The 27,531-nt window shown below is 36.8% G+C and overlaps 1 protein-coding gene across 6 annotated transcripts in view; it reads right to left on the bottom strand.

The window, feature by feature from the left end:
• The window catches only part of TNRC6A (trinucleotide repeat containing adaptor 6A), a 122,033-nt gene that overhangs the window by 46,298 nt on the left and 48,204 nt on the right, over positions 1–27,531 (bottom strand). For 3 of the 6 annotated variants that reach the window (XM_069106416.1, XM_069106379.1, XM_069106424.1), the window contains exon 5: positions 13,061–13,402. In XM_069106416.1, coding sequence (XP_068962517.1) covers positions 13,061–13,402 — 342 coding nt within the window. Of the gene's footprint in view, positions 1–5,924; positions 5,973–10,066; positions 10,167–13,060; positions 13,403–27,531 lie in introns of those variants that run through there. The other 3 variants (XM_069106390.1, XM_069106400.1, XM_069106409.1) reach the window with 2 other exon arrangements.

The following is a 27,531-nucleotide window of genomic DNA, read 5'->3' as shown; positions in this document are numbered from 1 at the left end:
TATTTTACTGCTAGTATTTCTAGAGTTGTCAAATAATAGTGGGGACAGGAGACACACTTACTTTGGCACTATTTGTACTGGGAAAGCTTCTAGTAATATCTTCATTTCAAACAATAAAACTTCTCGGTTTTAATGTATACTTCTGATAATACTAAAGAGTTCTTCCACGTATATACATTTTAGGGCTTTTAAACATAAATAACCACTGTATTTTGTCAAGAAGAATTTTAGGGGGTATTTATTGAAGTAATAATGTGGTTTCTGTCTCTAATTTTGGGAGGGGCTGGACCTATTGTTTAATTGGTAAAGAAGACCTTGATGAAGAAACTTCCTTTACTTAATTTTATATGGTATCCCTAGGGTCCTCTAAGTAAACGTTCATATCCTCTGCCAATAACAATAACTAAGTCCTCATTGCAGCAATGCAATCCTTTTACTCCCCACAATTATCTGTTTACTGACCACACTGGCTTTTCCAAACCTAATCTCTCCTTAAAAGTCTCCACCACAGTACCTTCCCTCCCCATCAAACTGAGCTGAAGACTTTGTTTCAAATTTTATTGAAAAAGATATTTACTGGAGTATTCTCTGAGATTTCCCTTTCTCCCTTCCCAACTCATACTCCTCTGACATTTACTCATTTGCTATTTACTCCTTCACTCTAGTCTCTGATAAAGAGGTGGCCTTTCTCCTGGTCAAGATCAATTCCTCTACATAAGCCCATGACCTTATCCCTTCCCTTTTTCTATAGATTACCTGCCACTATCTTCCTCAATATGTCTCTAATCCTCATTCTCTATATCTTCATTCAATCTGCTTCCCTGTTTTTTACTTATCTCACCTCCCTCCTTAAAAATTCATCATTAGTGAACAGGCAGACTCCAGAGAAACCTGGAAAGACATGAACTGAGGCTGAGTGAGGGGAGCAGAACCAGGAGAACACTGTACACAGTAAAAACTACAGTGTTTGAGGTCTGATTTTGATAGACTTAACCCTTCTCAGCAATGCAAGGACCTAAAACAATTCCAAAGGACACATGATGGAAAATGCCAGCCACATCCAGAGAAAGAACTATGAAGTTGGAATGCAGAATGAAGCAGACTGTTTTCTTTTTTGGTTTTATTTTGTTGCTGTTTTCTTTCTCATGGTTTTTCCCATTTGTTATAATTCTTCTACGCAACATGACTAATGTGAAAATGTTTTTAATACGAATGTATATTTAGAGCCCATATCAGATTGCAAGCTGTCTTAGGAAGGGAGGAGGGGGAGAAAATTTTAAACTTATGGAAATAAATGTTGAAAACTAAAAATAAATAATTAAAAAAAAGAAATCTAGTATAAGGAACCCCCCCCCCCAATCCATCATTATTAGATCTTGGTATTCTTTTTCTAAAGTTTATTTATTTATTTTTGCTTTTTGGAGGGGGGAAGGTAGGGCAATTGGGGTTAAGCGACTTGCCCAAGGTCACACAGCTAGTAAGTGTTAAGTGTCTGAGGCCGAATTTGAACTCAAGTCCTCCTGACTCTAGGGCAGGTGCTCTATTCACTGAGCCATGTAGTTGCCCCATCTTTTTTTTTTTTTTTTTAAAGTTTTCAACATTCACTTTTACAAGATTTTGGGTTCCAAATTTTATTCTCCTTCTCTCCTTAACCCCCTCCCCAGGACAGCAAGCAATCTGACATAGGTTACATATGTATAATCACATTAAATATATTTCCACATTAACCATGTTGTTAAAGAAGAATCAGAATGAAAGGGAAAAACCGCGAGAAAGAAAAAAGAAATTTAAAAAATAGTATGTTTCAATATGGATTCAGATTCCAGAGTTCTTTCTCTGGATGTGGATAGCATTTTCCATCACGAGTCTCTGGAACTGTCTTAGATCACTGAATTGCTTAGAAGAACTAAATCAAAGTCAGGGATCACATAATGTCGCTATGATTGTATACAAAGATCTTGGTATTTTTTTGGGGGGGGAGGGTGGGAAGGCCAGGCAATTAGAGTTAAGTGACTTGCCCAAGGTCACACAGCTAGTTAAGTGTCAAGTGTCCAAGGTCGCATTTGAACTCAGGTCCTCCTGACTTCAGGGCCAGTGCTCTATTCACTGCCCCACTTAGCTGCCCCTTGATATTCTTACTACCTATTTTCCCATTATTTTTCCTTCTATTCTCGGTGAACTCCTTGAGAATGGCAGCTACAGGTACTTCCAAATCTTTTCCTCTTACTATCTTCTAACCCTTATGCAATGTGGCTTCTAACTTCATCTTTCAACTGAAACAGCATTTCCCAAAGTTAGTAATGGTATCTTAACTGCCAAATCTAATGACCTTTACACATTCTTTGCCCTTCTTTGACCCTCTGGCATATGACACTGTTGACCACTGTCTCCTTCTAAAAACTATCTCCTCTCTGGTTACTTGTGACACTGCTTTCTCTTAGTTCTCCTACCCATAGGAGACAATTTGGCACAGTGTGAAGAATGATGACTTAAGTCAGAACATCTAGGTTCAAAATCCTGCTTCTGATGCTTATTACTTTTGTGAACTTTAACAGCAAATTCCTCAACTTTCCTGAGCCTCGGATTCCTCATCTATAAGAATGAGGGGGTTGAAATAGTCCTATGATACCCCACCCCCCCACCCCATCCCAGTGATTCTGAACTTCCTACTCTCTATCCCTCACTGTCTACTGCCTTATTTCTTTTTCCCTCTACCCAACGCCCCATGATAAAGCCACCTACGCCTTCCACTGTGCTCTTTGGAATACTTGCTGCACTGGTGACAAATCTACTTTCATCTTAAATCTTTCCCTGTCCCAGTCCTTCCCTCTTCAGTATCCTACTGAGACCTGGCTCCCTCCTGATGACAGTCTCCCTGGTTACTACCCTCTATAGCACTGGTCATACATCCGTTCATTTTCCCCAACTTACTGGTGGGGTAGTAGAATATTCCTTTCTTCTTGATACCACATTCAGACTCAACCTGCACCACGACTCATTCCATATCTACAACTGAAACAAAATTCTAGAGGGTGTGTACCAAGCCCAGGACATTCCCTTCATACTAGGCTTTAACATACATATTGATACTTCCTCATATACCCTAAGCTGCCCATTCCTCAATTTACTCATTTCTCATGACCTACTTTTTCACTCTAACTCAGCTATAGAGATATCATTGCCTTGATCTGGTCATCACTCACAAATGTACTGCTTCCATGTTCACAAACTCTGACATTTCCTTATTTGATCACAATCTCCTGTTATTCTATCTCTCCTTCTGCCTTAAAAATTCAAATTCTGTTCTTTGTCTTCACCATAACCTCCAATATTTGAACTCCTAAGTTCTTTTGCAGGCCATCATCCCTGCACTGAAAACACTCTCTTCCATTCCCCATCTTGACCATTTGGTGAACCAGTTAAGCTCTATACTGTCTTCTTCTCTTGAATCCCTTGCCCCTTTATCACACAGCTGATCTTGCCTGGTCAAGTCTCTGCCTTCAGTTACTCCCACCATCCACTGCATTACCCCCTACTAACATACTACTGAATGAAGTTAAGAATATTATGAATCTGTGCTGACAGGATCCACCAAAAATTTATGCTACATAATTTAAACTGGGCCCTCACTAGAGCAAGGCAATTTCTTTATACCTTCTTAATTAACTCACTATCTCATTAATCAGAGGCTTTTCTTTTCAAATCCTTCAAAGCCTCCTCAAACCTTCCTAAGAACTTTCCTTCATATTTCACTGAAAAAACAAAACAAACAAGAGGCCATTCTCTGAGAGCTCCCTCTTCTCCCCTTCTCTTTATCTTATCACTTGGATGCCTTCTGCCACTATCTCCTCCTTCATCCCTTTCTCACATGATGTCCTTCTTGCCTAGGCAAAACCCTCTACGTGGCACAAGTTTTTCCATTCCATTTTACATTCTTCAAAAGATTATTCCTTTTATCATCCCCACTTTTTGAATAATGCTCAAACTCGCTCTGTCTACTGACTGCTTCTCCACTACCTACACACATGCCCATGTCTTACCCACCTTCAAACTGCACTTGATCCATCCGTCCTCACTATTTACCATCCTAACTCCTTCTTCCATTTCATGGCTGAACTCCCTGAAAAGGTCATTTGAAACGGATGCCTCCACTTCCTTTCCTCTTCCTCTCTTCTTAATTCTCTGCAATCTGGTTTCCAATCTTATCATTCAACTGAACCTGCCCTCTCCAAAGTCGCCAGTGTTCTCTTCACTGCCACACCGAATGGTATCTTCTCAATCCCATCCTTCGCGACCTCTCTGTAGCCTGTGATGCTGTCAGAAACTCTCTTCTTATAATTCTGTTCTTTAGGTTTTTGTGACAACGCTCTCTTCTGGCTCTCTTACCCGCCTGACTACTCCTTCTAAGTTTCCTTTGATGGATCTTCACCCATATCATGCCCACTAACAACGGGCAGCCCACAGGGCTCTATCCTGGGTCCTCTTTTATTCTCTCTCTACACTATTTCCCTTGGCGATTTCACCAACTCCTATGGATTCAATTATCATCTCTATGCTGGCGATTCTCAAATAGCCTTAAGCTCTGTGGACCTCAAGTTTCATATCTCCAATTGTTTTAAGACATCTTGAACTAGATGACCCATTGATATCTCAGACTCAGCTCATTATCTTCTTTCCTTATCCCCAAACCATCCACTCTTTCTAACTTCCCTACTACTGTCCAGGGAACAACCATCATCCCAATGACCCAGGCTTGCAATCTAACTCTCATTCCCAACTCCTTCCTATCTAATCTGATGCTTAGTCCTGTTGTTCCTACCTTTATGACCTCTCTTGTATGTTTTTTTCTTGTCTCCTCTAACACTGCCACCACCTGCACCACCTCATGCCTGGACTACTGCAACAGCCTGATGGTCTCCATGACTCAGGTCTCTTGCCATTCCAGTCCATCCGCCATTTAGATATGAATGTGATCTTCCTAAAGCACAGGTCTGGCCATGTCACATCCCTACTCAATAAACTCCAGTGGCTTCCTATTATCTTCAGGATCAAATATAAAAGCTACTCTTGGAACATGAAAAGTTTTTCATAATCTGGCCTCCTCCTACCCATCCAATGTTCTTACACCTCATTCACCCCCGATGTGATCCAGCGACACCAGATTGTTTGTTGTTATTCTAACAGAATAATGTATCCTCTGACTCTGCATTTTCACTTGCTGTCCCCATGGAATTCTCTCAGTTCCTCATCTCTGCTTCCTGGCTTCCTTCAAGTCCCAGCTAAAATCCCACCCACTAGAAACCTCTCTTGATTTCCCTCAATACTAGTGCCTTTCCTTTATCGATTATCTCCAATTTATCACGTGTGCATGCATGTATACGCACACACATGTATTTTTACACATGCGGTTGTTCACGTGTTGCCCCTCCCATTAGACTGGGCTCTTTTTGTATCTCCAGTGTTGATCACACTGTCTGGCAAATAGAGGGCACATAATAAATGCTTAATAACCAGTTTATTACCTGATTAAAAAAGCTTCCCCTTATTCTCTGTACAAGGAATTTCCACTAGGTTTAAATATGCAGCCTGAAAGAACTCATTCAACATAGCCATTAAAAGTTATACTTGACTGAAAACCAAAATGTCATAGAAATTTAAGCTATGAAATAGCATTACAAGCACTATCTTCTGATTGAGGATAGAGAACTACTTTAATAATTTACATATGAAAGTAGATTCATTTAACAATACCAGCCTGAAGTTAGCCTATTAATTATGTATGATCAGCACTAAATTTTTGTTTTTCTAGTTTAACAATCATAAATGAGGCAGATATGAAAATCAAGTCTATAATTTTTAAATATATGTAAAAGAGACATGTAATGCACAACAAATATGAGATTTTAAAGAGTCATATGCATCACCTGACTGGTTAGGGGAGTGGCTGACCAAATCCCGAATGGGAGGCATGCCTATGAAAAAGCAAGAAATTACAGAATTATTACTAAATTGAGGTTGTTTTTTTTTTGTTTGTTTTTCATTAAGGGAGCTAGTCCTGTAAATAATTTTTCTAAACGAATTATTAACTATAGATGGAAGGCTACTCTTTCCAAAAATAAATATGCTGATAATTTCTTACCTGGGTAATTTATGCAGTACAATAATAAATGATTCTAAATTGCTAAGTAATAGGGAAATCTGATATCCTGCTTGTATGTATATATGTGTATATATATATATACATATGTATATATGTTTACATAAACTAATCTTAAAACACATTTCAAGGAGTACAAAACCTTATCATAATTTTGGGTATGTCACAATTTGTTAAGAATTTAACTTTTTTTCTTCTTTACCATGAGGACATTTAAGAATACATGATTATTTGGCTATAAAATGCCATAATTCTATCTGCAAAGCTTTGGGGATTAATTTTACTCAACAATTTGTATTTCTACATTCATAGCTCCACAAAACAAAATGATAGCTATAAGCTAATTTTTTTAGTTAAAAAATCAAAACAACCATAGAGCTGTTTTGCATTTTATCATTTGTGGGTATATTCCTTATGAATTGTGGGGCCAAAGAGTAAAATTAAATTAGTGGTACTTTGCTCTAGAGATAGTTTATCAATGATGCTACAAAATCAAATATCACATAGAATAAGGGCACAGGTTTGTCATAACATGCAAGAAAAAAACCCCAAACCAGTTGTGCAACACAAAGACTATATGAGGCTTAAGCTTTTTCAACAGTGTGGCTGGTACTGGGTTATTTTAAAGTGTTTTGAGGCCTTAGTTCCTATCCTGAATCAACACTCCCTAGCTGAGTCACCAGTGCCAATCACATTAACCCATACTAAATGACATTTAATTCAATTACCCATCTCTATCTTTAAAATGGGTTAAGTGATCTCTAATAGTCCTTCAAGTTTTAAAAATCTGATTTTAATGAGAGCAACAAAGTAAATCTCACTAAATAGGTGTTAAAACCAAAGTAACTAACCATAAAACTAATAATTGTCCTACAGAATAGATGATAAAATATATTTTGCTCTAAGACTATTTGGACATCATGTTGCATACAAGGTGATGTATTCCTTGCTTAATTGGTTTTCTTTTTTACAAGGGAGGATTCAAATTCGGGAGTAGGTATGGGAAGATATCCAGGAATGCCTAATATAGAAAAAAAAGTATCAATGAAATTTATTTTTAAAATAAAATTTTAAATATAAAATTATCATACAATTCTATAGCAATTATCTTTATGTAAATTAAAAAGGGCAAAATTAATAAGAGATATTCAGGATTTTGACCTGTTATCTCTCTGTGGTCAAAGTACACTATCTTCTTAATCAAACTATCAAAAAGAGGTTAAAAAACCAGGATCAATGGGCTCTCATTTGATGATCTTAAATGAACTCAAGGAATAAAACAGGGAAAACCATTGGCTAAAATGTGAAATTATCTCTGTGCCAGAGGGGCTGATAGTTTACACATGGGAGGTCTTGTTCACATAAACTCTACTTATATGATTCTAAGGGTGACAATGGAAGTTAGAGTTGTGTTTCTGGTGAAGCTGCTGTAATTTCCATTCAAAGATATCGTCATTTAACACACTAACAAAAATAGCCTATTGGGGAAAGGAAATGTAGCTGTTGGGAAATTATGTCTGATTTATTGTGGTTTGTTGATAGGATAAAAGATGAGTATAGAGAGGGGAACTGGCACATATACCTTACTCAAAGACTTTCAAAAATGCTTAGACAAAATTACACAATAAAAACTTTAAAAAAACTGAATCATAATGCCATAAGAGGGTCTAAGGCATAATCTTTTCATAGATAAGGAATCTGTTTGGATATAGGATACAATGGATAAACAGGTACTTTTTTTGAGGAGAAACATAAAATGCAAGGTTCCTTAAGGATTAATGTAAAGACTAATTTTATTTAAAATATTTATAAGTTATATGGAGAAGGGAGTACACATAGAAAGCTACCTGCTCTAAGATAAAATAAAACTTTTCCAGGCTTTCATATGGGAACAGGCTACAATAAAAGCTTACAAATTATATGATGGAATTAAGGAGTTGAATAGATTCTAGATGTCATGTGGTCCAACTCCTTTAATTTATAGGTGAAAAAAATAAAGCCCAGAGAAACTGAGTAACTTGTCCAAGGTTACATAGCTAGTGGCTCAGATGGGATTCAAAGATAGCCCAACTCAGGCTGCAGCACCATTTCCATTCTATCCCACTCTACACCAATGAGCCAAAGAGTGGCAGATGAGTTTTAACAATTTGAATAAATGGAAGTTTCTGAAATATGTGCCACAGTCCAGGAGTTATTATAAATTGGGCTATTATTAGGAAATAACGATTGCAATGATACATAAGGCAGTTTGTTTTGGGATTATCTGCTCCAAATAATATTATCTTCATTTTAAAAAGTGGAGAAAACTGAAGGTCAGAGGGCTTAAGTGATTTTTTTGTAATAACATGATTAGTAAATGGTGAATGTGGGATTGAACTGAGGACTTTTAGATAATAAGTCCAGTGATCTTTCTAATATAAAATGTACTGTTTTTCTAAACATGCAGATAAAAAGTACAACAAACTGTTAGGTGGTAAGAAATGTATTAAAAGGAAAATATTTTACTCATATAAAAATGGTGATGTAACAGTACCCATGTGGCACTAAGAGTAATTAAAATGACTGACTGAAGGATGAGGTTTGGGGAATTGCAATATTTAGACAGATTAAAAAAAATAAGAATCCTTTAGTTTAAAAGATACAAGGTGAAAGACATGACTAAAATCTATGTAATAATGTCAGTGAATGAGGAGCATGACTTATTAATCAAATCCTGAGATACCAAAGCACTCTATGAAACCTGAGGGAATTAAATGCTTAGAATAACAGGTAACATTTGTATAGCACTTTTAAAAAGTTTCCATATCCATTACCTCTTTTGTTCTTTATAAAGAACCCTGGGAATAAAGTTTTCATTAAGTCTTTAGTCACGGAAAAGAAAGTATTGCTTGATACAATGGGTAAAAAACTTTTGGACCTCTTTATAGAGTAAATGAAAAGTTTCAGAAAGGGTTTGGACAAATTTATCAATTAGCCAGGAACAAAATGGCTACTAAGAAAATCTAAACTACGCTTGTTTCTGCTGATGTGACGCAGTCTTGTTCTGGCTCCAGATGATTGCTACGAATACATTTAAGGAGCTGTATTTTGGAGTAGTGACCTTTTTCTATGTCCAGGGACACACTGAGAATCCATACTTCTTGACACTGTCTGAGCATCAGTTAAGCCCCAAGTCTTATCAACATAAATCTACTACATTTCAGTTTTCCAGGCAGAAGAATTTTGTTTCTTCAGATATTCAAATGGAAACTACTTTTTTTCCTGTATTGTACACAAACTGCTAGGCAGTATATTTATGAAGTTGGGCCTATATAAATGATCACTCATGAAAAATGTTTCTCACATGGTCTTTCTAAAATTTTTTTTAAAAGAAGCAGCTAACCATTTCATGAAACAACTTTCATGAAGACATATTTGGTATACTGACTAGAACTATATTTTAAAAAGAAAAAACTAATAGTAAAAACAGTTTTAAAAAGAGACTGCACATGAGCATTTTTGTTTGTAAATTTCTTCAGTAAAAGCTGTTAAATGTTACAGATTTATGTAAAATTTTATTTCTTATTTATATATTTATTTTACCTTTTACCTACGGTTATATTTGTAATGGAAAATGAAAACAATTTTAAAAATTATTTAAAATAAAACTTAAGGGGAAAGGACCTAAATCAATTCAGAAACCAGAACTTAAAATTCAAAATGTCCAGTATGTTGATGTTTTAAGAAATTTCAGGCTAGGGCTAGGCATTTTTTAAAGTGCTCGTTACAATTCAATGCCACTGCCATGTTTCTGGTAAAAATGAATACCCAAAAGGACATGATCAGCATGACAACTCCAACTTCTTGTTTATATTATAAACTGAAAGTATGTACTACTCAGCAACAGGTATTGGGAAGGTAGATGTTCACCTTCTTCTCCTGGAGATAGGCAGTTACAGGCAACAAGATTTTACTGATGTTTAGTTTTCTGAAGAAAGTTTCAACTCCTGACCCCAAGAATTCCAAACTCCTGAAAAAGATGGTGAAATAAAAAATCTATACTTACACTTCAATACTTCAAGGACCTCTGATTTCCTTGGCGTAGGTACCCACTCCACTAATACAGATCCCAACCCCTCCATCATTTAGTAGGTAGCCTTTGTGTACTCCTGGGACCAAAAACCAATCATCACCTGTTTATTGAGACTTTGGTGATGAGACTTGGAGCTTGGCTAGTTTGATCCTTGGACAACTGACATATAATAGTCTGTTGTTAGGGTTCTTCCAGGCTGGCAGAAGTTGTCAGAGGTGATCCACTGCTGCAACATGTAATTAAGATTCCACCTCCACATAATGATGAGGAATTAAAATAATCCTCGTAATTTCAGGAAAGGGAAGCATCAGCATCAAACTACTTTTGGCTACTTTATTAAAGATCAAAATGATTTCATCTCTGGGGGAAAATGATTATTTCCCCAAATAGAGATATATGATTAGGATAAGACCATTAAATTCTAAACCATGTAGCTAATACCCCTTTTATATATATACACACAAAGCTCTGAAACATACAAAATCAGATGCTGATCACAACTATGATTTGTTCAGGCTGCAAAAATATGTCTGTTAATAGCTCTTAAATTTTTATCAATATATCCATTTATAATATCTGAACCATTTTTAGTCACTCCTAAAGAATATCTGCATACTATCTATAAATAGACAATTCCTTTGCTCACTATAATTAAGAGATAAAATATCAAGTTAAATAGTGAGCAGTTCCAGAGTTAAGGAGATCTCAAATAGGCCTTGCAAGGGCCACATTTACCAATCTTCACACTTTACCTCCCTAATGTAGAAGCCTGATTTCTATAGAAGTGGTAACAGATTGTTTCTAACTTAATTTACCAAATCACTGGTCTCTCCTGCTATTAAAATGTGACAGGAATAGAAGACAAACTCAAAAACATATTGGAATTGTTCTTTGGAAACTTGAGGGAATTTGCTTATAAATCCATCTGGTCCTAGAATTTGTTTCTCTGGGAATTAACTTAAGGATAATTTTTTTTTCTTAGATTGAGTTATTTAAATTATCTTTTTCTTATTTTGTTAACCAATGACAAGAACAAGAGTTTTGTCAGCTGTGGGACCAATGAGAACTGTCTATTAAACTTATCACCTCCCTCACCAGCCAGTCCTGGCATCGTTCCTTACACAGTGACTCATTAAACACTAAATGATTTTACTCTGTTTCTGCTATCATACAGAAGTAAGAGTAAGAACTAAAGAGATCATCGATGCCCTTGTGTAAATTATCACTGTTCTCCTAATCCTATACCATATTCTGCACTGTCTTGTGTTCCATATATACAGGAACACTCTCTCTCAACTAGTTTGAGTGGAAAAAAAGTTTCATATGTGGGAATGTACTCAAATGGGCCACTGTACAATGGAAGGATTTCCTGGTACCAAAAAAGTCTCTTTCCCAATCTGAGATCTTTGTTAGATGATTTCAAAATAATGGTGTTGGTTTTAAGGCCCTCTTCATAATTATGATAGGGGCTGGGGTAATAGATGTCTTCCATATGGATATTCCTAAGCACATGTTCCTATAATATTAAGATAATACTATATTTCACTGTGGGGGTGGCCAATTATAAAACATCTTGATGTAAATATTACAGCCAACGGTCAGATGTTTATTACTAGGAAGGAACTTTTTTCTTTTTTTTTTTTTTGCTTTTTAGAGGGCAATTGGGGTTAAGTGACTTGCCCAAAGTCATATGGCTAGTAACTGTATCAAGTGTCTGAGGCCAGATTTCAACTCAGGTCCTCCTGAGGGCCAGTGCTCTATTCACTGAGTCACCTAGCCACCCCAGGAACTTTTTTCTTGCAGTTAAATCAGCTGTGGTTCCTGAATATTTCTAATGGCTTACTTGTTTCCATCTAGCCAGCAAGCTCCATGAAGGCAGGGACCATGCCTAATTTCATTTTTACATTCTTCAGTATCTAAAATATGTTTTGTATATACCAGACAGTTATCAGTACTACTGATGTTTTGTAGGAGCTAAGGAGGGAAGGAACAAGAGTGCTGAATTTTTAAAAAGCCAAGGCTTTTTAACAGATAGTAAAGATTAAAACTAAGGCAAGTTTGATTCACACTGGTAATATTTCTACTTCAAATGCCCTAGATATTTGGTGGTTTGATTCTGAGCATGCAATTATGGATATAAATAATCTGTATCTATCACCGTACACTCCAACCTCCCATTTTAACCTCAAATACCATCTCCTCTTTCCTTAACATTGAAGTTAGTAACTAGCTTGTAATGAGAATTTTTTTTTTTTTGCTAATAAATTTTTTTGACATGTAGATAATAATCTTAGGGAATTGAAAAAAAGTCAGTTTGGGGAAAATAAAAGGATATACTTATTTCTCTTGAACACAGCCTGTGCTAATCCCTATTTACCTGCCTATAAGAAAAAGTATAGTATTTCATTAAGACCTATTTTTGAAGAAGAGAGAGAAAGGTGGAAGGAAAAAGGACTTAGGGGTATTAAGTTATTTAAAAATCAGGTTATGTGTTTGGTGAAAATTTTAGTGGGCAAAAATCTGGTAAATGCTCTTCAAGATTGTGCACACATATAGCTATCCAGACATACTTTTTATATTCCTATACCAAATTCTTAATAAATACTAACATTATTAATCAATATTCAAGTATTATTAAATACAAACATATTATTATAAGGGATAAAGTTTTAGAACTGATTAACTGCTAAGATACAAATGATTATATGGGCATTAGAACTAATGATTACCAAACATTCAATTTGTTCATTCATAACTAGTAAAACTTCAGTCGATGCTGATACATGTTAAATTTAATTATTTTTATCAACAGAAGAAATACCTTTTCTTACCTGGTTGTTTTTTTTTGTTCTGTATCTCTCCATTAGTCACTGGCTGTTTGTTTGTTATACTGTTGCCTCTTGCCTGGGTATTTAATACTTTAGAAGCAGGGCCCAGGTTTGTTGCTATAGTAGGCAACCGCTGGCCTCTCTTTAGCAGCTGTTTATGTTCCTGGTGCCGAAATCGTGGTGGCACTTCACCACGAGGGTGGCGAGGCAGGGCCTGCTGCTGCTGCTGCTGACTGCTGGCTGCGGCCCGCCTGGCATTATTCTGAGTGCTGGTTGCTGTGGAAGTGCCGTTAGTAGAGCTGGCAGGCTGAGGCTGGCTGACACTGGGCTTTATCTGTTCTCGCACTAACACCAACAAAAAGGAGGAAAATATATAAGTTAGCCAATAACGCACACAACTACAGCAAGGAATATGCTAATGAAAATAAAATCACTACTGGAAACAGGAGTGTAAACATTCATGAGTGAAATATCTCATTTATGAAGGTAAGAACCAGTAGTCAAGCTGTATTGCTATCAATGACCTGTTCACAAAATGAGGCAGAGAAGCTGAAATTTTGCTTCCTTCATCAAAGTGCTAGAAAATGAACTTCAATTAATTACATGATCATGTGATTACAGGACCTAGCAGGAATAAAAATACAGTGAATCAGTGCTTGGTGCTTCTGAAATACAGGAGCCTGCAATTTTTAAAAGCTTATTTAAAATTGTTCTAGCCTTGTTTCTTTCCCCTGTTGAATAACCACTTAAAATAAAAGAGAGCAAGGGGAAAGTTAAAACTGTTTTATGGGGAAAAAAATACTGCTCAAGTAATGAATACAATCAACAACCTACTGAAAGATGCTTAAAAGCACTGATAAGCAAAGAAATACAAATCAAACCAACTCTATGATACACCTTCCCCCCTCTACCCAAATAGACAAAGATGGAGAAAGCCAATAAAATTAAGCTTTAGCCTGAATGTCAGAAAATAGGTATGCTATCACTGTTCTGGTGACACTGTTTTGGAGAACAATATGAAATGATATTTTGCATGGAAATTGGACTTCCTAGGGAAGTTTCATGGCAGGACATAGGAAATTATTACCCAGGAAAAAATCTGTACTGCTAGTGCCAATACGCACATGACACCATATATGAAGTTAAGTACCGAAGTATGGAAGAGACAATAAAAGCTACCAACATATCTACACCCGCTGGTCTAACAATCTCACTTTTAGGATTTTACACTGAGTAAGAATAGACTTAGCTGTACAAAAATAGACATAGCACTATTTGTAACACAATCAACTGGGAACAAATTATGTGTCCAAATATTGGAGAACAGATTCACAAATTACAGCATATGTAATAAAATATTACTGTGCCATAAGGAAAAATACAAAGAAATATGGATAAAAATTTGAAATAATTCCTTTATAAAAGAGGAAAAAACAATACACCCTTACTACAATTATGTAAGACAAAAATTAAATAGCAACAAATACCATGAATGATATTGATAACTTTACTGAAAGTAATATGTAGTTTTCAGTCCCTTTTAATTAGCTGATGAGTAACAAGAGAGTATGGTTGCATACACAACCATTTGAAACCATGCTTAACGTTTCTTTCTCGCATTTGGGTGCTTCTGGGCTTTGGCTTGTTCTTTTTGATTGCTTTTCCGGGTGCTAGTCTCATGATTTTGCTCACACAATCTCCCTGTTCACACATCTGAACACCTGTACAGTATCTCGCTCCATCTCGCTCAGTAACAGTCTCCTGCAGAACAGGGACGATAAGAGCATCCACCCCATGGGGTGACGGTGCGGACCCAAGGAGATAAGATACGTAAATAGTTTGCAAACTTTAAAGCACCACACAGACGCTCTTTGTCATTATCCTGCCCTGTGTCAGGCACTGGAGGAACAAAGACAAAAAGAAATAGGCCCTGTCCTTAAGAAAGAAAACATGTGCACATTCAAAATATACACAGAATAAAGGCTGAGTGACTGGGAAGATCAGCAAAGGCTTCAAACTGCCTTGTAACAAGAGAGTGTCAGAAACTGAGGACGAGAGGCCTTACTCCAAGCATGGGTCAGACCCAAAGCCTGGACATGGACATAGGAAATGAAGTGCTATGTAGAAAAAGCAGTAAGGTAGGAAAATACGTCTGAACCACAGAGTCTGTGAAGGAGAATAATGTATAGTAAGGCTGTAAAAGAAAAAGGTTATCAAGTACTTTAACACCAAACAGGAGTTTGTATTTGTTGCCAGAATTAATGAAGAACAAGAAGATAAGTTAAATAAATATTTATTTCTGCTACATCACTCAGAAATAAATATTAAACATTTGGTTTTTTACCTGTTATGAAATACTTTAGGGTCCACAGAGATAAAGCCCCCTTTCTCTATTTTTATCACTTTAGAGCTGAAAAGGATCAGAGATCACAGAGATCACCACCTGAAGAGGTTAAGTGGTTCATCCAACATCAAATAGCTAGCTAGTAGTGAAGTAAAGATTCAAAGTCATATTTTCTAACTCGAACTAATATGTTGTTTCTACCATACTAAGCAACAATGCTAATCAAGGATAAATGAAACTCACACTTCGAGGGAGACTAATAATACACTGTAATATATGTGTTTATATCTTTATTTCCCAAAGTGCTGAAGACCTAGATTTTAGTTTTGCTACTACCACTCACTGCCTACGTGACCCTGGACAAGTCCTTTCACTTCCCTGGCATTAGTCTTCCTCTCTGTAAAAGAAGGGAACTGGATTAGATTATTTATGATCCTGAGGGTTACATCTAGTGGCATCCAAGGAATAGTGTGAAAAATACTGGATATGCAATCAGAAGGCCTGGGGGAATGAAACAGAAGGGAACAAGCATTTATGTAGTACCTACTATGTGCCAGGCAATGTGCTAAGTGCTTTACACATATTACTTCATTTGATCCTCACAACAACCCTGAGAGTGATGTTATTATCCCCATACAATTGAGGAAACTAAGGCAAACAGATAAAGTGATTTTTGCTGAGGGTCACAGAGCTAGGAAGTGTTTGTGGTTAGATTCAAACTCAGGCCTGCCTGGCTCCATGCCCAGCATTCTGCCCACTGTGCCATCAGTGGCCTCTAGAATATTTTTTGGGGGGAGAGTCCCTCTAGAATTCTGACACTTATTAGCTTGTGACCATAGATAAATCATTTCAGATCTCTAAGTCTCAGTTTTCTCATCTGTAAAATAAAGTTTATTCTACTACTTCATGGGACTTTGTGAAGGAAGATCTTTGTAAAACTCTAAGGGCCTATACAGGAGCGGCTAGGTGGCGCAGTAAATAGAGCACCGGCCCTGGAGTTGGAGAACCTGAGTTGAAATCCAGCTTCAGACACTTAAATAGCTGTGTGACCTTGGGCAAGTCACTTAACTCCTATTACCCTGCCTTCCCCCCTCCAAAAAAAAGAGCCTATACAAAATATGAATTATTAAAATTATTATGATGGCGATTATTAAGAACCTCATATTTAAATTACTCCTTCAGAGACTCAATATCAATATTCTAAGTAACTATAAGGTAAAAAAAGACTGGCTAAAAGGTTTTTACTATAACATTTAAATATATAGTTTTAAAGTAATGTTTTCCTAGGTAGATATTAAATTTTATTACTATTCCTTTGCTTAGTAAATCTCTATTTTCATAGTGAAGAAGTAAATCAATCTAGTATCAAATCACCACAGATTCATATTTGGAGCCGAAGTCATAGAAAGTAGAACTGGAAGAAACCTTAAAGGTCAACTAGTCAATTAAACCTCAATTTACAGATGGAAAAATCAAAGTCCAGAAAGGTAAGATGATTTGCCTTAGACTTCACCAACAATTCAGTGACAAAGCTAAACTTAGATCCCAAGTCAGGTCAACAAATTGATCAACAAGCATTAACTGAGTGCTTACAATGTCAGGCACTGTGCTAAGCACTATGGATATAAAGCATTCCTAGCTAAGTAAACAGAGGAGCAGACAAAACAGACAAAGTGATTAGGGGGGAGGGGATGTCTCACTATGGGGGATCAGTAAAAGCCACTGTGAAGGAGGCAGGGACTCTAAAGGTAGAGATCAGGAGGAAGAACACTTCAGAAATGGGGTATCAGGGTAGCTAAGAGGCTCAGTGAACAGAGCAACGGCCCTGGAATCAAGAGGACCCAAGTTCAAATCCAGCCTCAGACACTTAACACTTAATAGCTGTGTGACCTTAGGCAAGTCACTTAACCCCAATTGCCTTGCCTCCCCCCCTCCAAAAAAAAAAAAAACAGAAATGAGGGATGTGGGGGGTGAGCCTGGGGAAAAGGTCACTTGATACCTGGCTAACTAAACTTCTCACTCCAAGTCAGACAGTCCTTTAACTGCTAAGCCACATTTTTGAAATCACAACTAATAATAGGGCCTGAAGAACAAACTTGATTATTTTATTTTTTTCTTTGATCTTTAAGATAAACCAACCAGATGTTTATGATGTAAAAGTAATGCTATCTCAGTCTGGTCACTTCACCTCCTTGGGCCTCAGTTTACTCATCTGCAAAATGAGAGGACTGGATGAAATGACCTCAGAGACCCATTCAATGTATTCATCTTCTTTATATTTATTTTGATATACCCATACCCCCCTACCCTCTCTGTTTACCAGGAGCTTACATATTACTTATTTACTAGGAGCTTACATATTAATAGGGAAGAGAGATTATCATCCACCCATCCACCCACCCACCCACCCATCCACCCATCCACCCACCCACCCATCCATCCATCCATCCATCCATCCATCCATCCATCCATCCATCCATCCATCCATCCATCCACCCACCCACCCACCCACCCATCCATCCACCCACCCACCCACCCATTGAGTAAGAGCATCCAGTGAGTAAGAGCACCGGCCCTGGAGTAGGGAGGACCTGGGATTGGTTCCGGCCTCAGATACTTAACATCCACACAAAAAACTGGCCGTGTACCCTTGGGCAAGTTACTTAACCCCAATTGCTTAAAAAAAAAATTACTTCGCTACCCAAATAAATTTTTATGATACACAGACAGATCTGAAAGTAAAAAACAATAGGCAGGGACAGTTAATCCCTTCTGCATTTTAGCATGTACACTGTCTAGGTTATAAGGGAAGAAATATGACTCCATGTCACCACAAATGAAGAAGATTTTAATGCACTTACATGCCTGAGAACAGTATGCACCGTAAAATGAAAATATCATTAGAAGGTGGCTAAATGCAATGACCTTGTTTTTTCTCCCTTTAGAGCAGGGATCTTAACCTGGAGTCCAGAAACTTTTTTTTTTGGAGGGCAATTGGGGTTGTGACTTGCCCAAGGTCACATGGCTAGTTTTTGTGCGAAGCGTCTGAGGCCGAATTTGAACTCAGGTACTCCTGACTCCAGGGCCCATGCTCTATTCACTGCGCCACCTAGCCGCCCCAAGAAACTTTTTTTAAAAGTTAAATTTTGATAACTGTACAAAGTGTCCCTAAAGTCTTAGTGCATTAAGTATACTAAGACTTTTGGACTACTTTGCATTTCAAAGTAACTTTGTAATACTATGTACTTTATTTTTAAAAAGGTGTCCATGATGCAAAAAGGTTAAGAACCACTGTTTTTGACAGTTGTATTAGACAAGACACACATCATTGATGCTTAATGCTCCATATGCTGAGAGTAAGACTCAATTGCTGTGCTGGTTCATTTTGCTCAAGTACTACTCTATATGTGGGTGAGATGACTATATACACACATGCATACATATAAAAATGGAAATAACTAGTGTGAAGAGCAAAAAGTATCAATAAAATTTCTGAAAATTATACATGTACATATATTCCAAATGTAATATGTATTAATCCATATAGAAACTTACTCCATGTCACTTGGAATAACAAAGATTTTATTAACAAGGCTTATAAAGTTCCAGTGGAAAAAGAAATTCTAAGAAGTTACTTCTCACTGAAATATAGTCAAGAAATTACTGTCTTTACCTGCCAGCTAAAATGAATAAGCAATTTGCAAGTAAGGACAAATAACCTTCAACAAAATAGTAGGTAACTCAAATATTTTCATAGCAAGGAGCCCAAATTTATTCCCTGGAGAAAGGAGGGAGGTGTCTGATGTCATTTCCCAAGCAAGCAAAATGCACCCTTGGAAGCAACAGAGTGCCCTTCTAATCTAATGCTTCTTATTTGTATTAATGAATTTACATTTAATTAGGGGTTTACTGAAATGTCTCAGTATATTTTAGGGTAGTCTCTAAGCCCTTTGAAAAATGCCTGCCTGCATCTGTGTTGTCTTTTTAAATAGGGCAAATATATGTAACTGACTGACATACTATCAAACTCAGCAGCATGGGTATATAGGCTCAATCATAGTAGTTTTCCAGTAAGGCAATCTGACTTATAAGCTTCTTAGTATATGAGATATCAGTTTAAGTCTAGTTCTGACATACATTAGCTGAGATTCTAAGCAAGTCACCTAACATCCCTGAGCTTCAGTTCCTTCATACATAAAAACTGGAGTGATAATAATCCTTGTGCTACCTTTCTTAGAAGGTTATTGTGAGCAAGTAATGCAAAAAAGAAAGTTATTATGAGTGTTAGTGAAATGAAAGTTATTATGAGGTAGAAATACCATAGAAATTAAAAGGAATTTTCCAAATAAAAAAATCTTACTTCCTGAAAGGCACACTGCTAAAATATGCCTTTCAATACCAAACTTATGTGTGTCATTTAAACTTATTTGATTTGAAACAAAATTTTCTCCAAATTAGTATCTAAGAAATATATGTAGAGCATGAAGGAGTTTTTGAGGCAGTCTTTAATGAAATACAAAAGACCATAAAAGCAAGACTTTAAATTTATTTCAAAGCACTTTATAATATTATCTGCTATTTAAAAAACTCTTTAGAGTAGGAAAAGTATTATAACTTGATTTTACATATAAAAATATTGGATTAAGTAAAAATGTGTATTGAAGGAATAATGCTGAGAGTCAGTATTGACTAATATTCTTCAGATGGTGTGCCTTATTTCTATGCTGTCACAGGATTAGTATCTCTACTTAATACAACATAGATCAACAGAAAACCTAAGACTTATGCTTTTCACCTGTAATAAATCATTTTTACATAAGGTATATACGGGAGAAGAATGTAGATTAGCACAGAAACAAATTCTGGAAAGCAATATCAAGTTAATTCTATCAATTCAACAATCATAGTGCTTACAATATCCCAGATACCTTGCTAGACACTGGGGACACAAAACAAACAAAAAAAAACAACACAAAAAAACCAGTCCCTGTTCTTAAGGAGCCTACACTTCTACTAGAGCGAAACAACTTGTACAAAGATTAGTATAAACAAAGCAATTTGGGGGGATGAGAAATAGAGAGAACACAAATAATTGGGAGATCAGGAAATGCCCCTTGTAGTGGGAAGTGGTCGCCAGAGCTGAACCTTGAAAGAAGCTAGGGATTCCAAGGTTGAGGGTAAGGAGAAAAGATCATTCTAGTTATGGTACAGCTTATCTGAAGGCACAAAGTCAGGAGATGGAATGTCATGAATGGGAGTAGCAAGAACACATTGAAAAGAGAAGCTGAAGCCAGGCTATGAAGGGCTTTAAATTTAAAAAAAAAAAAAAAAGGAGTTTGTATTTAATTCTAAAGGCAACTGAATCACTGAAGCTATCTCAGAGTCACTGAAACTTCTGGGGTAAGTCTTTGATTGTTCTGAATGTGATGAATAAACATTCACAAAAAAACAAAACCCCAAAAAACCCAAAACTAAAACAAACAAAAACCTTCAAACAATTAGGATATTTATTTTTGATTGAGATCTCTAAAAAAAATGTGCTTTAAAATTTACATCTTGGAACAGGAACATAAAAAACATACACTGATTATTGAATTTTAGATTAATTGTTGACAACTGAAAAGTTTGCTTAGTATCACTCCTTTTAAATTTATTTGGTATTGATTCCATAAGGAAAACTGCTAAGTTAAGGCATTCAGTATATAAAATGCAAAAGTAACAGGTGATAATTCCTTAGGTAAAAAGTTTTATTCTAACCCAATAGCAAAGGAATGACTTTTATTAGTTTGTGCTTTAAGGGAAAAAAGTGGAACAGTGATCTCCTAACCTGTCAATAAAACTATTTAGATGACCAATTTATTAAAAATAATTTCATACCCCAATTTCAATAGTTAAGGGTTCCGGGCTCTAATACTTAGCACCACACCCAGAAATAATTGGCCATGTAACCTTAAGCAAGTTACTTAACCCCAACTGCTTTAAAAAAAAAATCACAATGGATATATAAATAATTTGGGGCAGCTAGGTGGCTCAGTGAAAAGAGCACTGACCCTGGAGTCAGGAGGACCTGAGTTAAAATCTGGCTTCGGACACTTGACACTTAACTACCTGTGTGACCTTGGGCAAGTCATTTAACCCCAATTGCCTTGCCTTCCCCCCTTCAAAAAAAATATAATAATAGTTAAGAGTTCCAGGGGCAGCTAGGTGGCGCTGTGAATAGACCACTGGCCCTGGAGTCAAGAGGATCTGAGCTGAAATCAGGCCTCAGAAACCAGTGTTTCCCCGATAATAAGACCTATCCTGAAAATAAGCCCTCCCCTTACTGTGTAAGATTCCTCTAAAATAAGCCCTCCCCCGAAAATAAGCCCTATTGAGATTGCCAAGCTGCATCCAATCAGAGCTGCAGCAGTGAGCGCGTCATCCTGTTCTTCCCCAGTGATTTGCTTATTGAATAAAGGTACATTTTTTTGTTCTCATTTACCTGTTTATTAAAATTGCTGTCAATGTTCATTAAAATAAGCCCTCCCCTGAAAATAAGCCCTCTGGTGTTTTTCTGTCCAAAAAAAAAAAAATAATAAGACAGTGTCTTATTATTGGGGAAACACGGTAGCACTTACTAGCCATGTGACTTTTGGGCAAGTCACTTAATCCCAACTGCCTTGCCCTCCCCTCCCCCAAAAGCAAAACAAAAACAAAAAGAGTTCTACCTTTTAGTAACTTTCAATAATCCATAATTCACAAATGACATTTGAGTTGTTATTTTTAAAGCAGGAGTGTCAATTGTAGTCAAAACACTCTTAAGGATATCAAAAATATCTCAAATAAGTTTCGATTGATGATTCAGATTCAACGTCTTTTTGAAAAAAAAAATTTTGCCTAGATACCTGATAAAAATTTAAAATGTGTAACAAATGGCAGATTTAAAGTAATTTGTTTATAAAACATTAACACTATAATTGTAGTCTTAATGGTAAGATGAAAGTTATGTTTTTCAAATGCAACTCAAACATTTAATAAGCACCTACAAAATACAAGACATAGCACCATGTAACTATATCCTTATAAAATCAATTATTCCTGCCACTCTCTACTAAAACAAAAATTAAACCACCTCCCTAAAAGGCCAAGATCATCCACTTTATGACTCTGAGCTTTCCTATAAGTAACAACAATGTTATCAAACAAGGACACAATTTCACAAAACACAAACCTGAGAAGATCCTAAAAGTAGGTTAAGAAAGCCTTTTTACATGGAGAGATTCCAAAAAAAGAGGCTTCCAACTTCTGTTGTTTCCCACTTTGCAGATTTCATTAGAAAATGGAGAAGCATGGCGTCATTTTACTGCTAGAAAAGTACTACTTGCCAACTTCTCCACAACAAAGTAGGGGCCCAGTGACTTGAATTCTCCCTTCCAATTAAAAAAAAAAAGGCAGCTGCTTGAATGATTCAGAGCAGTTTTATTCAAATAAAATCAGCTTATAAATCAAATTCATTAAAAACAAAAAGCAGCACTATACCATCATAAAAATTCTCTTTCTGTTAATAAATAAGTATATTGGATATATTATAATAACTTTCCTTGTACGTCATGCCCTAAAGAGTTGTCAGCCCTGGAATGTTGAAGGGCAAATAGAGAAACTCTGGCTTTCAGGCTGATACATGTAAGATCCAGGGGTACAATTTTCATTGTGGAAAAATGGCCACAACTATGACCCCAGCAAGCTGATCTGGAAAATATTTACATTGTTTGCAGATCCATTAACCCCTGTGTATCCAATACTAGGCTTCAGGGAATAACTGTTTCAAGTAAGCTTAAACTTAAATTTGGCTTTCTGAAACAGAAAAGTCAACAAACACAGTTTTTGATATAGCTTATAAAGCCAGAGTTTAATAATTAATATATTTTTTTCAAAACTGCCAAAACTATAGAGAATGCTTTAAATGAATGGTTTTGAAACAATAAACAAAATAAGGAGATTTAAGTTTAAACCTAAGCTAGTTTTAACATTAGGTCTTTTAAGATTAGGTTGAAAGTTTATTATACTCACCAATGAAAATAAAAGTAAACCTGACATACTTATATTCTATAAGCAAGAGATACAAATATCAAAAATAATTCTTTCTTTGTTCATAAGAGAGTAAATAAATAGTCTCATTCCCCAGGTAGAGCCTACCTTCCTTATAATACCTTGCTCATTTCTACCCTGCAAAAGAAAACAAAGCAGGACTGCTGTAAAACAGACAGCTTAGTAGAGAGTGTCCAAAAGTCTTAGTGCAGTTTTAAGCCATTAAAGCTTAACAGCTTCAAAAAAAATTTTTTTTTTTAGTTTTTAGTTTAATAGCTCTAAGTTATTCAAGGTTAAAACTGCAGTAAGACTTTTGGGACACCCTAGACCTTTCTTGGAATGAGACACAGGTAGGAGACAAGATCTTTTCATAACTGAGCCTACCTAGACAAAGTTTGGTATATACCCACCTCCCACCAAATTCTATTTTACACTATGGGGAGATGCAGTTCCAGCACTTGTTTCCCCCTTTACAAAAAAGTATTACAAGTTAAAGCAAACATATACCCCCCCCCAAAAAATCCCTAACATTAAACAAACACTTATTTAGTATTTCCCCCCAAAACATTTTCCTAAAAGCCTAGTATCTACAAGGTGATAGGGATGGAAGAATGAACAAAGTTCTTTTGCTTTAGGGGCTTACAACTTAATGAGAGGGGGGAGATGTTTACAAAGACTGTAACACACATGAGAAAGTAACTAATAAACAGAGGTTAAATAGGACTCATAAGATGCAAGCACCCTGTATGGCAAAGGGACATACTAAGCAATGGGGAAGCTACAAAGTAAAGGATGTCCCTGTCCTAAGAACTTTGGGTCTAGTAAGACAAAACATGCAAACCAAACTGAAATACAAAATACACCAAAAAGCTTGAAAGGTGAAACATCCCATGATAGCTCTGATGCAGGAAGGAATCTAGGAAGGGCCCAGGGGAGGAACAGCAGAGAAGGCTTCCTGAGTGAAGCAGCTGTTCAGAGGCACTGCAGACGGTGGGATAAGAAAGGAGGCATTTCATGGGTATGAGCCATCCCAGAGATGAGGAACCATGAGATGCCAGAAGGCCCTGGACCTATTTGTAGACAATAAGGAGTCCAGCTGAGCGAGGGCTGATTTTCTGTGGTCTGAAAGAGCTACACTGATTTTTACATCTAAGAATGTTAAGTTATAAATGGAGGAAGACTGGAAAAAGCTAATGAATTCTCAAGTTAAAAAAATAACGAGAACCTAAATTTTAAAAAGAACAATTTCAACAAAAAAGGCTATCAAGAGCATCCCACAAAATATCTGACTAGGAATGGTCAGAATTGAAGGGCAGGAATGGTCTCATATTATCTTATAGCCCCTAACAACATAGACCATGGCTGTCATGGGGACAAAAAGGAGCAAAGCATGGAACAGGAGGAAGACAGTGAAGTCAGAACACCTGCACCAAAAGCTTCCAAGGAAAATACCAGCTGGTTACAGGCCATAGAGGATCTTAAGAAGCAGATAAGAGAAGTGGAGGAAAAATTGGGAAGAGAAATGAGAACGATGCAAGAAAATTATGAAATGAGAGTCAACAGACCGATTGAGGAAAATCACACCTTAAAAAAAGAGACTGACTCAACTGGTAAAAGAAGCTCAAAAAGGCAATGAGGAGAGGAATGCTTTGAAAAGCCGAATTTGCCAGATGGAAAAAGAATCTCAAAAGCTCAATGAGGAGAACCACTCCCTTGGATTTAGATTGGAGCAAAGGGAAGCTAAAGACTTTATGAGAAATCAAGATGCTGTTAAACAGATCCAAACAAATAAAAGAATAGAAGGCAATGTGAATTATCTCATGGGAAAAACCACTGACCTGGAAAATAGATCAAGGGGAGATAATTTAAAAATTATTAGACTACCTGAAAGCCATGATCAGGGAAAGAACTTAGAAATCATTCTCCAAGAAACTGTCAAGGAAAACTGCCCTGATGTTTTAGAACCAGAAGGCAAAATAGAGGTTGAAAGAATCCACCGATCACTTCCTGAAAAAGATCCCAAAAAGAAAACTCCTAGAAATACTATAGCCAGGTTCCGGAATTCCCAGATCAAGGAGAGAATATTATAAGCAGCCAGGAAGAAACAATTTGAATATTGTGGAAACACAATCAGGGTAACACATGATCTGGCATCTTCTACACGGAGGGACTGAAGGGCCTGGAATAGGATATTCCGGAGGGCAGAGGAGTTGGGATTAAAACCAAGAATCACCTACCCAGCAAAACTGAGTATCATGTTTCAGGGGAAAATATGGTCATTCAGTGGAATAGAGGACTTTCAAGCATTCTTAATGAAAAAACCAGAGTTTGGGGCAGCCAGGTGGTACAGTAAGATTGCTGGCCTCAGCACTGGGAGACCTGGGATTGGTTCTGGCCTCAGATACTCGGCACCCACACAAAAAAATAACTGGCCGTGTAACCTTGAGCAAGTTACTTAACCCCAATTGCTTAAAAAAAAACCAAACCCAGAGCTGAATAAAAAATTTGACATCTAGATACAAGAAGCAAGAGAAGCTTGAGAAGGTAAACAGGGAAAAGAAATAAGCCTAATAACATTCCTACATGGAAAAATGGTCATTGTAATTGATGAAACTTTTCTTAGTATGAAAATAGTTGAAGGGAATAGAAATATATATGTCAATTTTGGAGGGTATACAGGCGTATGAATACATGTGTGAATGTGTGTATATATGCTTGCAGGTATACATAGATAGAGGGCACAGGACCAATTTAATAGGAAGGAATGATACCTAAAAGGGGAAATTAAGAGGTGAGAGGAATATAATGAGAGGAGATGGAGACAGAATGGGGTAAACTATCTCATAAAGAAGAGCCAAGGGAAAGGGTTACAATGGAGGGGAAGAATAAGAAGGCAAAATGGAATGGGACAACCTTACTCTCACTGAATTTGGCTCAGGGAGGAAATGAAATATACACTAAATAGTGTATCTCACCTACAGGAGAGTAGGGGGAGGGGAATGAGAGGGGGGATGATGGAAGGGATGGCAGGCTGGAGGGTAGGGAAGTTGGAAGCACCCACTTTTGAAAAGGGACAGGATCAAAGTAGAGAACAGAACAAGTGGGTGGTGGAATAGGAGGGAGGGAAATATAGTCAGTCTTTTACAATATGTCTACTATGTTGATGCTTTACATTAGCTATACATGTATAACCTATACTGAACTGCTTATCTTCCCAGTAAGGGTGGGTGACAAGGGAGGAAGGGAATAAATCTGGAATTCAAAGTTTTAAATTCAAATGTTTAAAATTATATATACATACACACTATTATTAATACTATGTTACATGTAATTGGGAAAGAAGATATACAGGCACTGGGGCATAGAGATCCACCATGCCCTACGGGAAAAGTCTAAGGGGGTATGGGAGAAGATATGAGAGAGAGCAGATTGGAGGAGGGGATAACCTGTGGGACTGCTATTCTGGGGTGGTGGGTAGGGGAAAAACGGGAAGAAAATTTGTAACCCAAAATCTGGTGTAAATTAATGATGTAAATCAGAAGTTAATAAAGCATTTGAAAAATGAAAAAATCAATTTGGCAGGAAAATGCAGAATGGAGTAAAGAGATAACATGATATTGTGGAAAAGAATACCACAAGGGGAATGTGGAGGCAATGAAACTAGAATCTATGCCTCACTCTGAACCTTACTTTGGTTTCTTTTTATGTAAAATAAGGGCCCACTCTACTCTTCCCCCCCAATATTATATACACAATTATCACCTGAGTTGACTTTTCCTTCAAAAAACACTTGAAAGCTGACATACCTGAGTTTCTTTTAACTTCCACCACTATAATCTTCCTTAAGGGTATGGCATAATTGCATAAGGGTTAATTAGAGGGAATTAAATAAAACGGGCAAAAAAGTATTCAGTTTCTTTGTTTTTATTTCCTTGGCCTCACTATATATTTGACTCAGTTTTCAAGGCCCAGATCAAGACCCTCTCTGAACAATCAAGTTTATACACAGCATTCAAGGTCTTAGTCTGACATTTATCAAGTTCTTAGTACTTAATATATTTGC

This window comes from Petaurus breviceps, unplaced genomic scaffold, assembly GCF_028583685.1.
Source record: "Petaurus breviceps papuanus isolate PSGF00001 unplaced genomic scaffold, PetGlider_PUasm1.0 138, whole genome shotgun sequence".
Lineage (NCBI taxonomy): Eukaryota > Metazoa > Chordata > Mammalia > Diprotodontia > Petauridae > Petaurus > Petaurus breviceps.
This window is presented reverse-complemented; position numbering and strand designations above follow the sequence as displayed.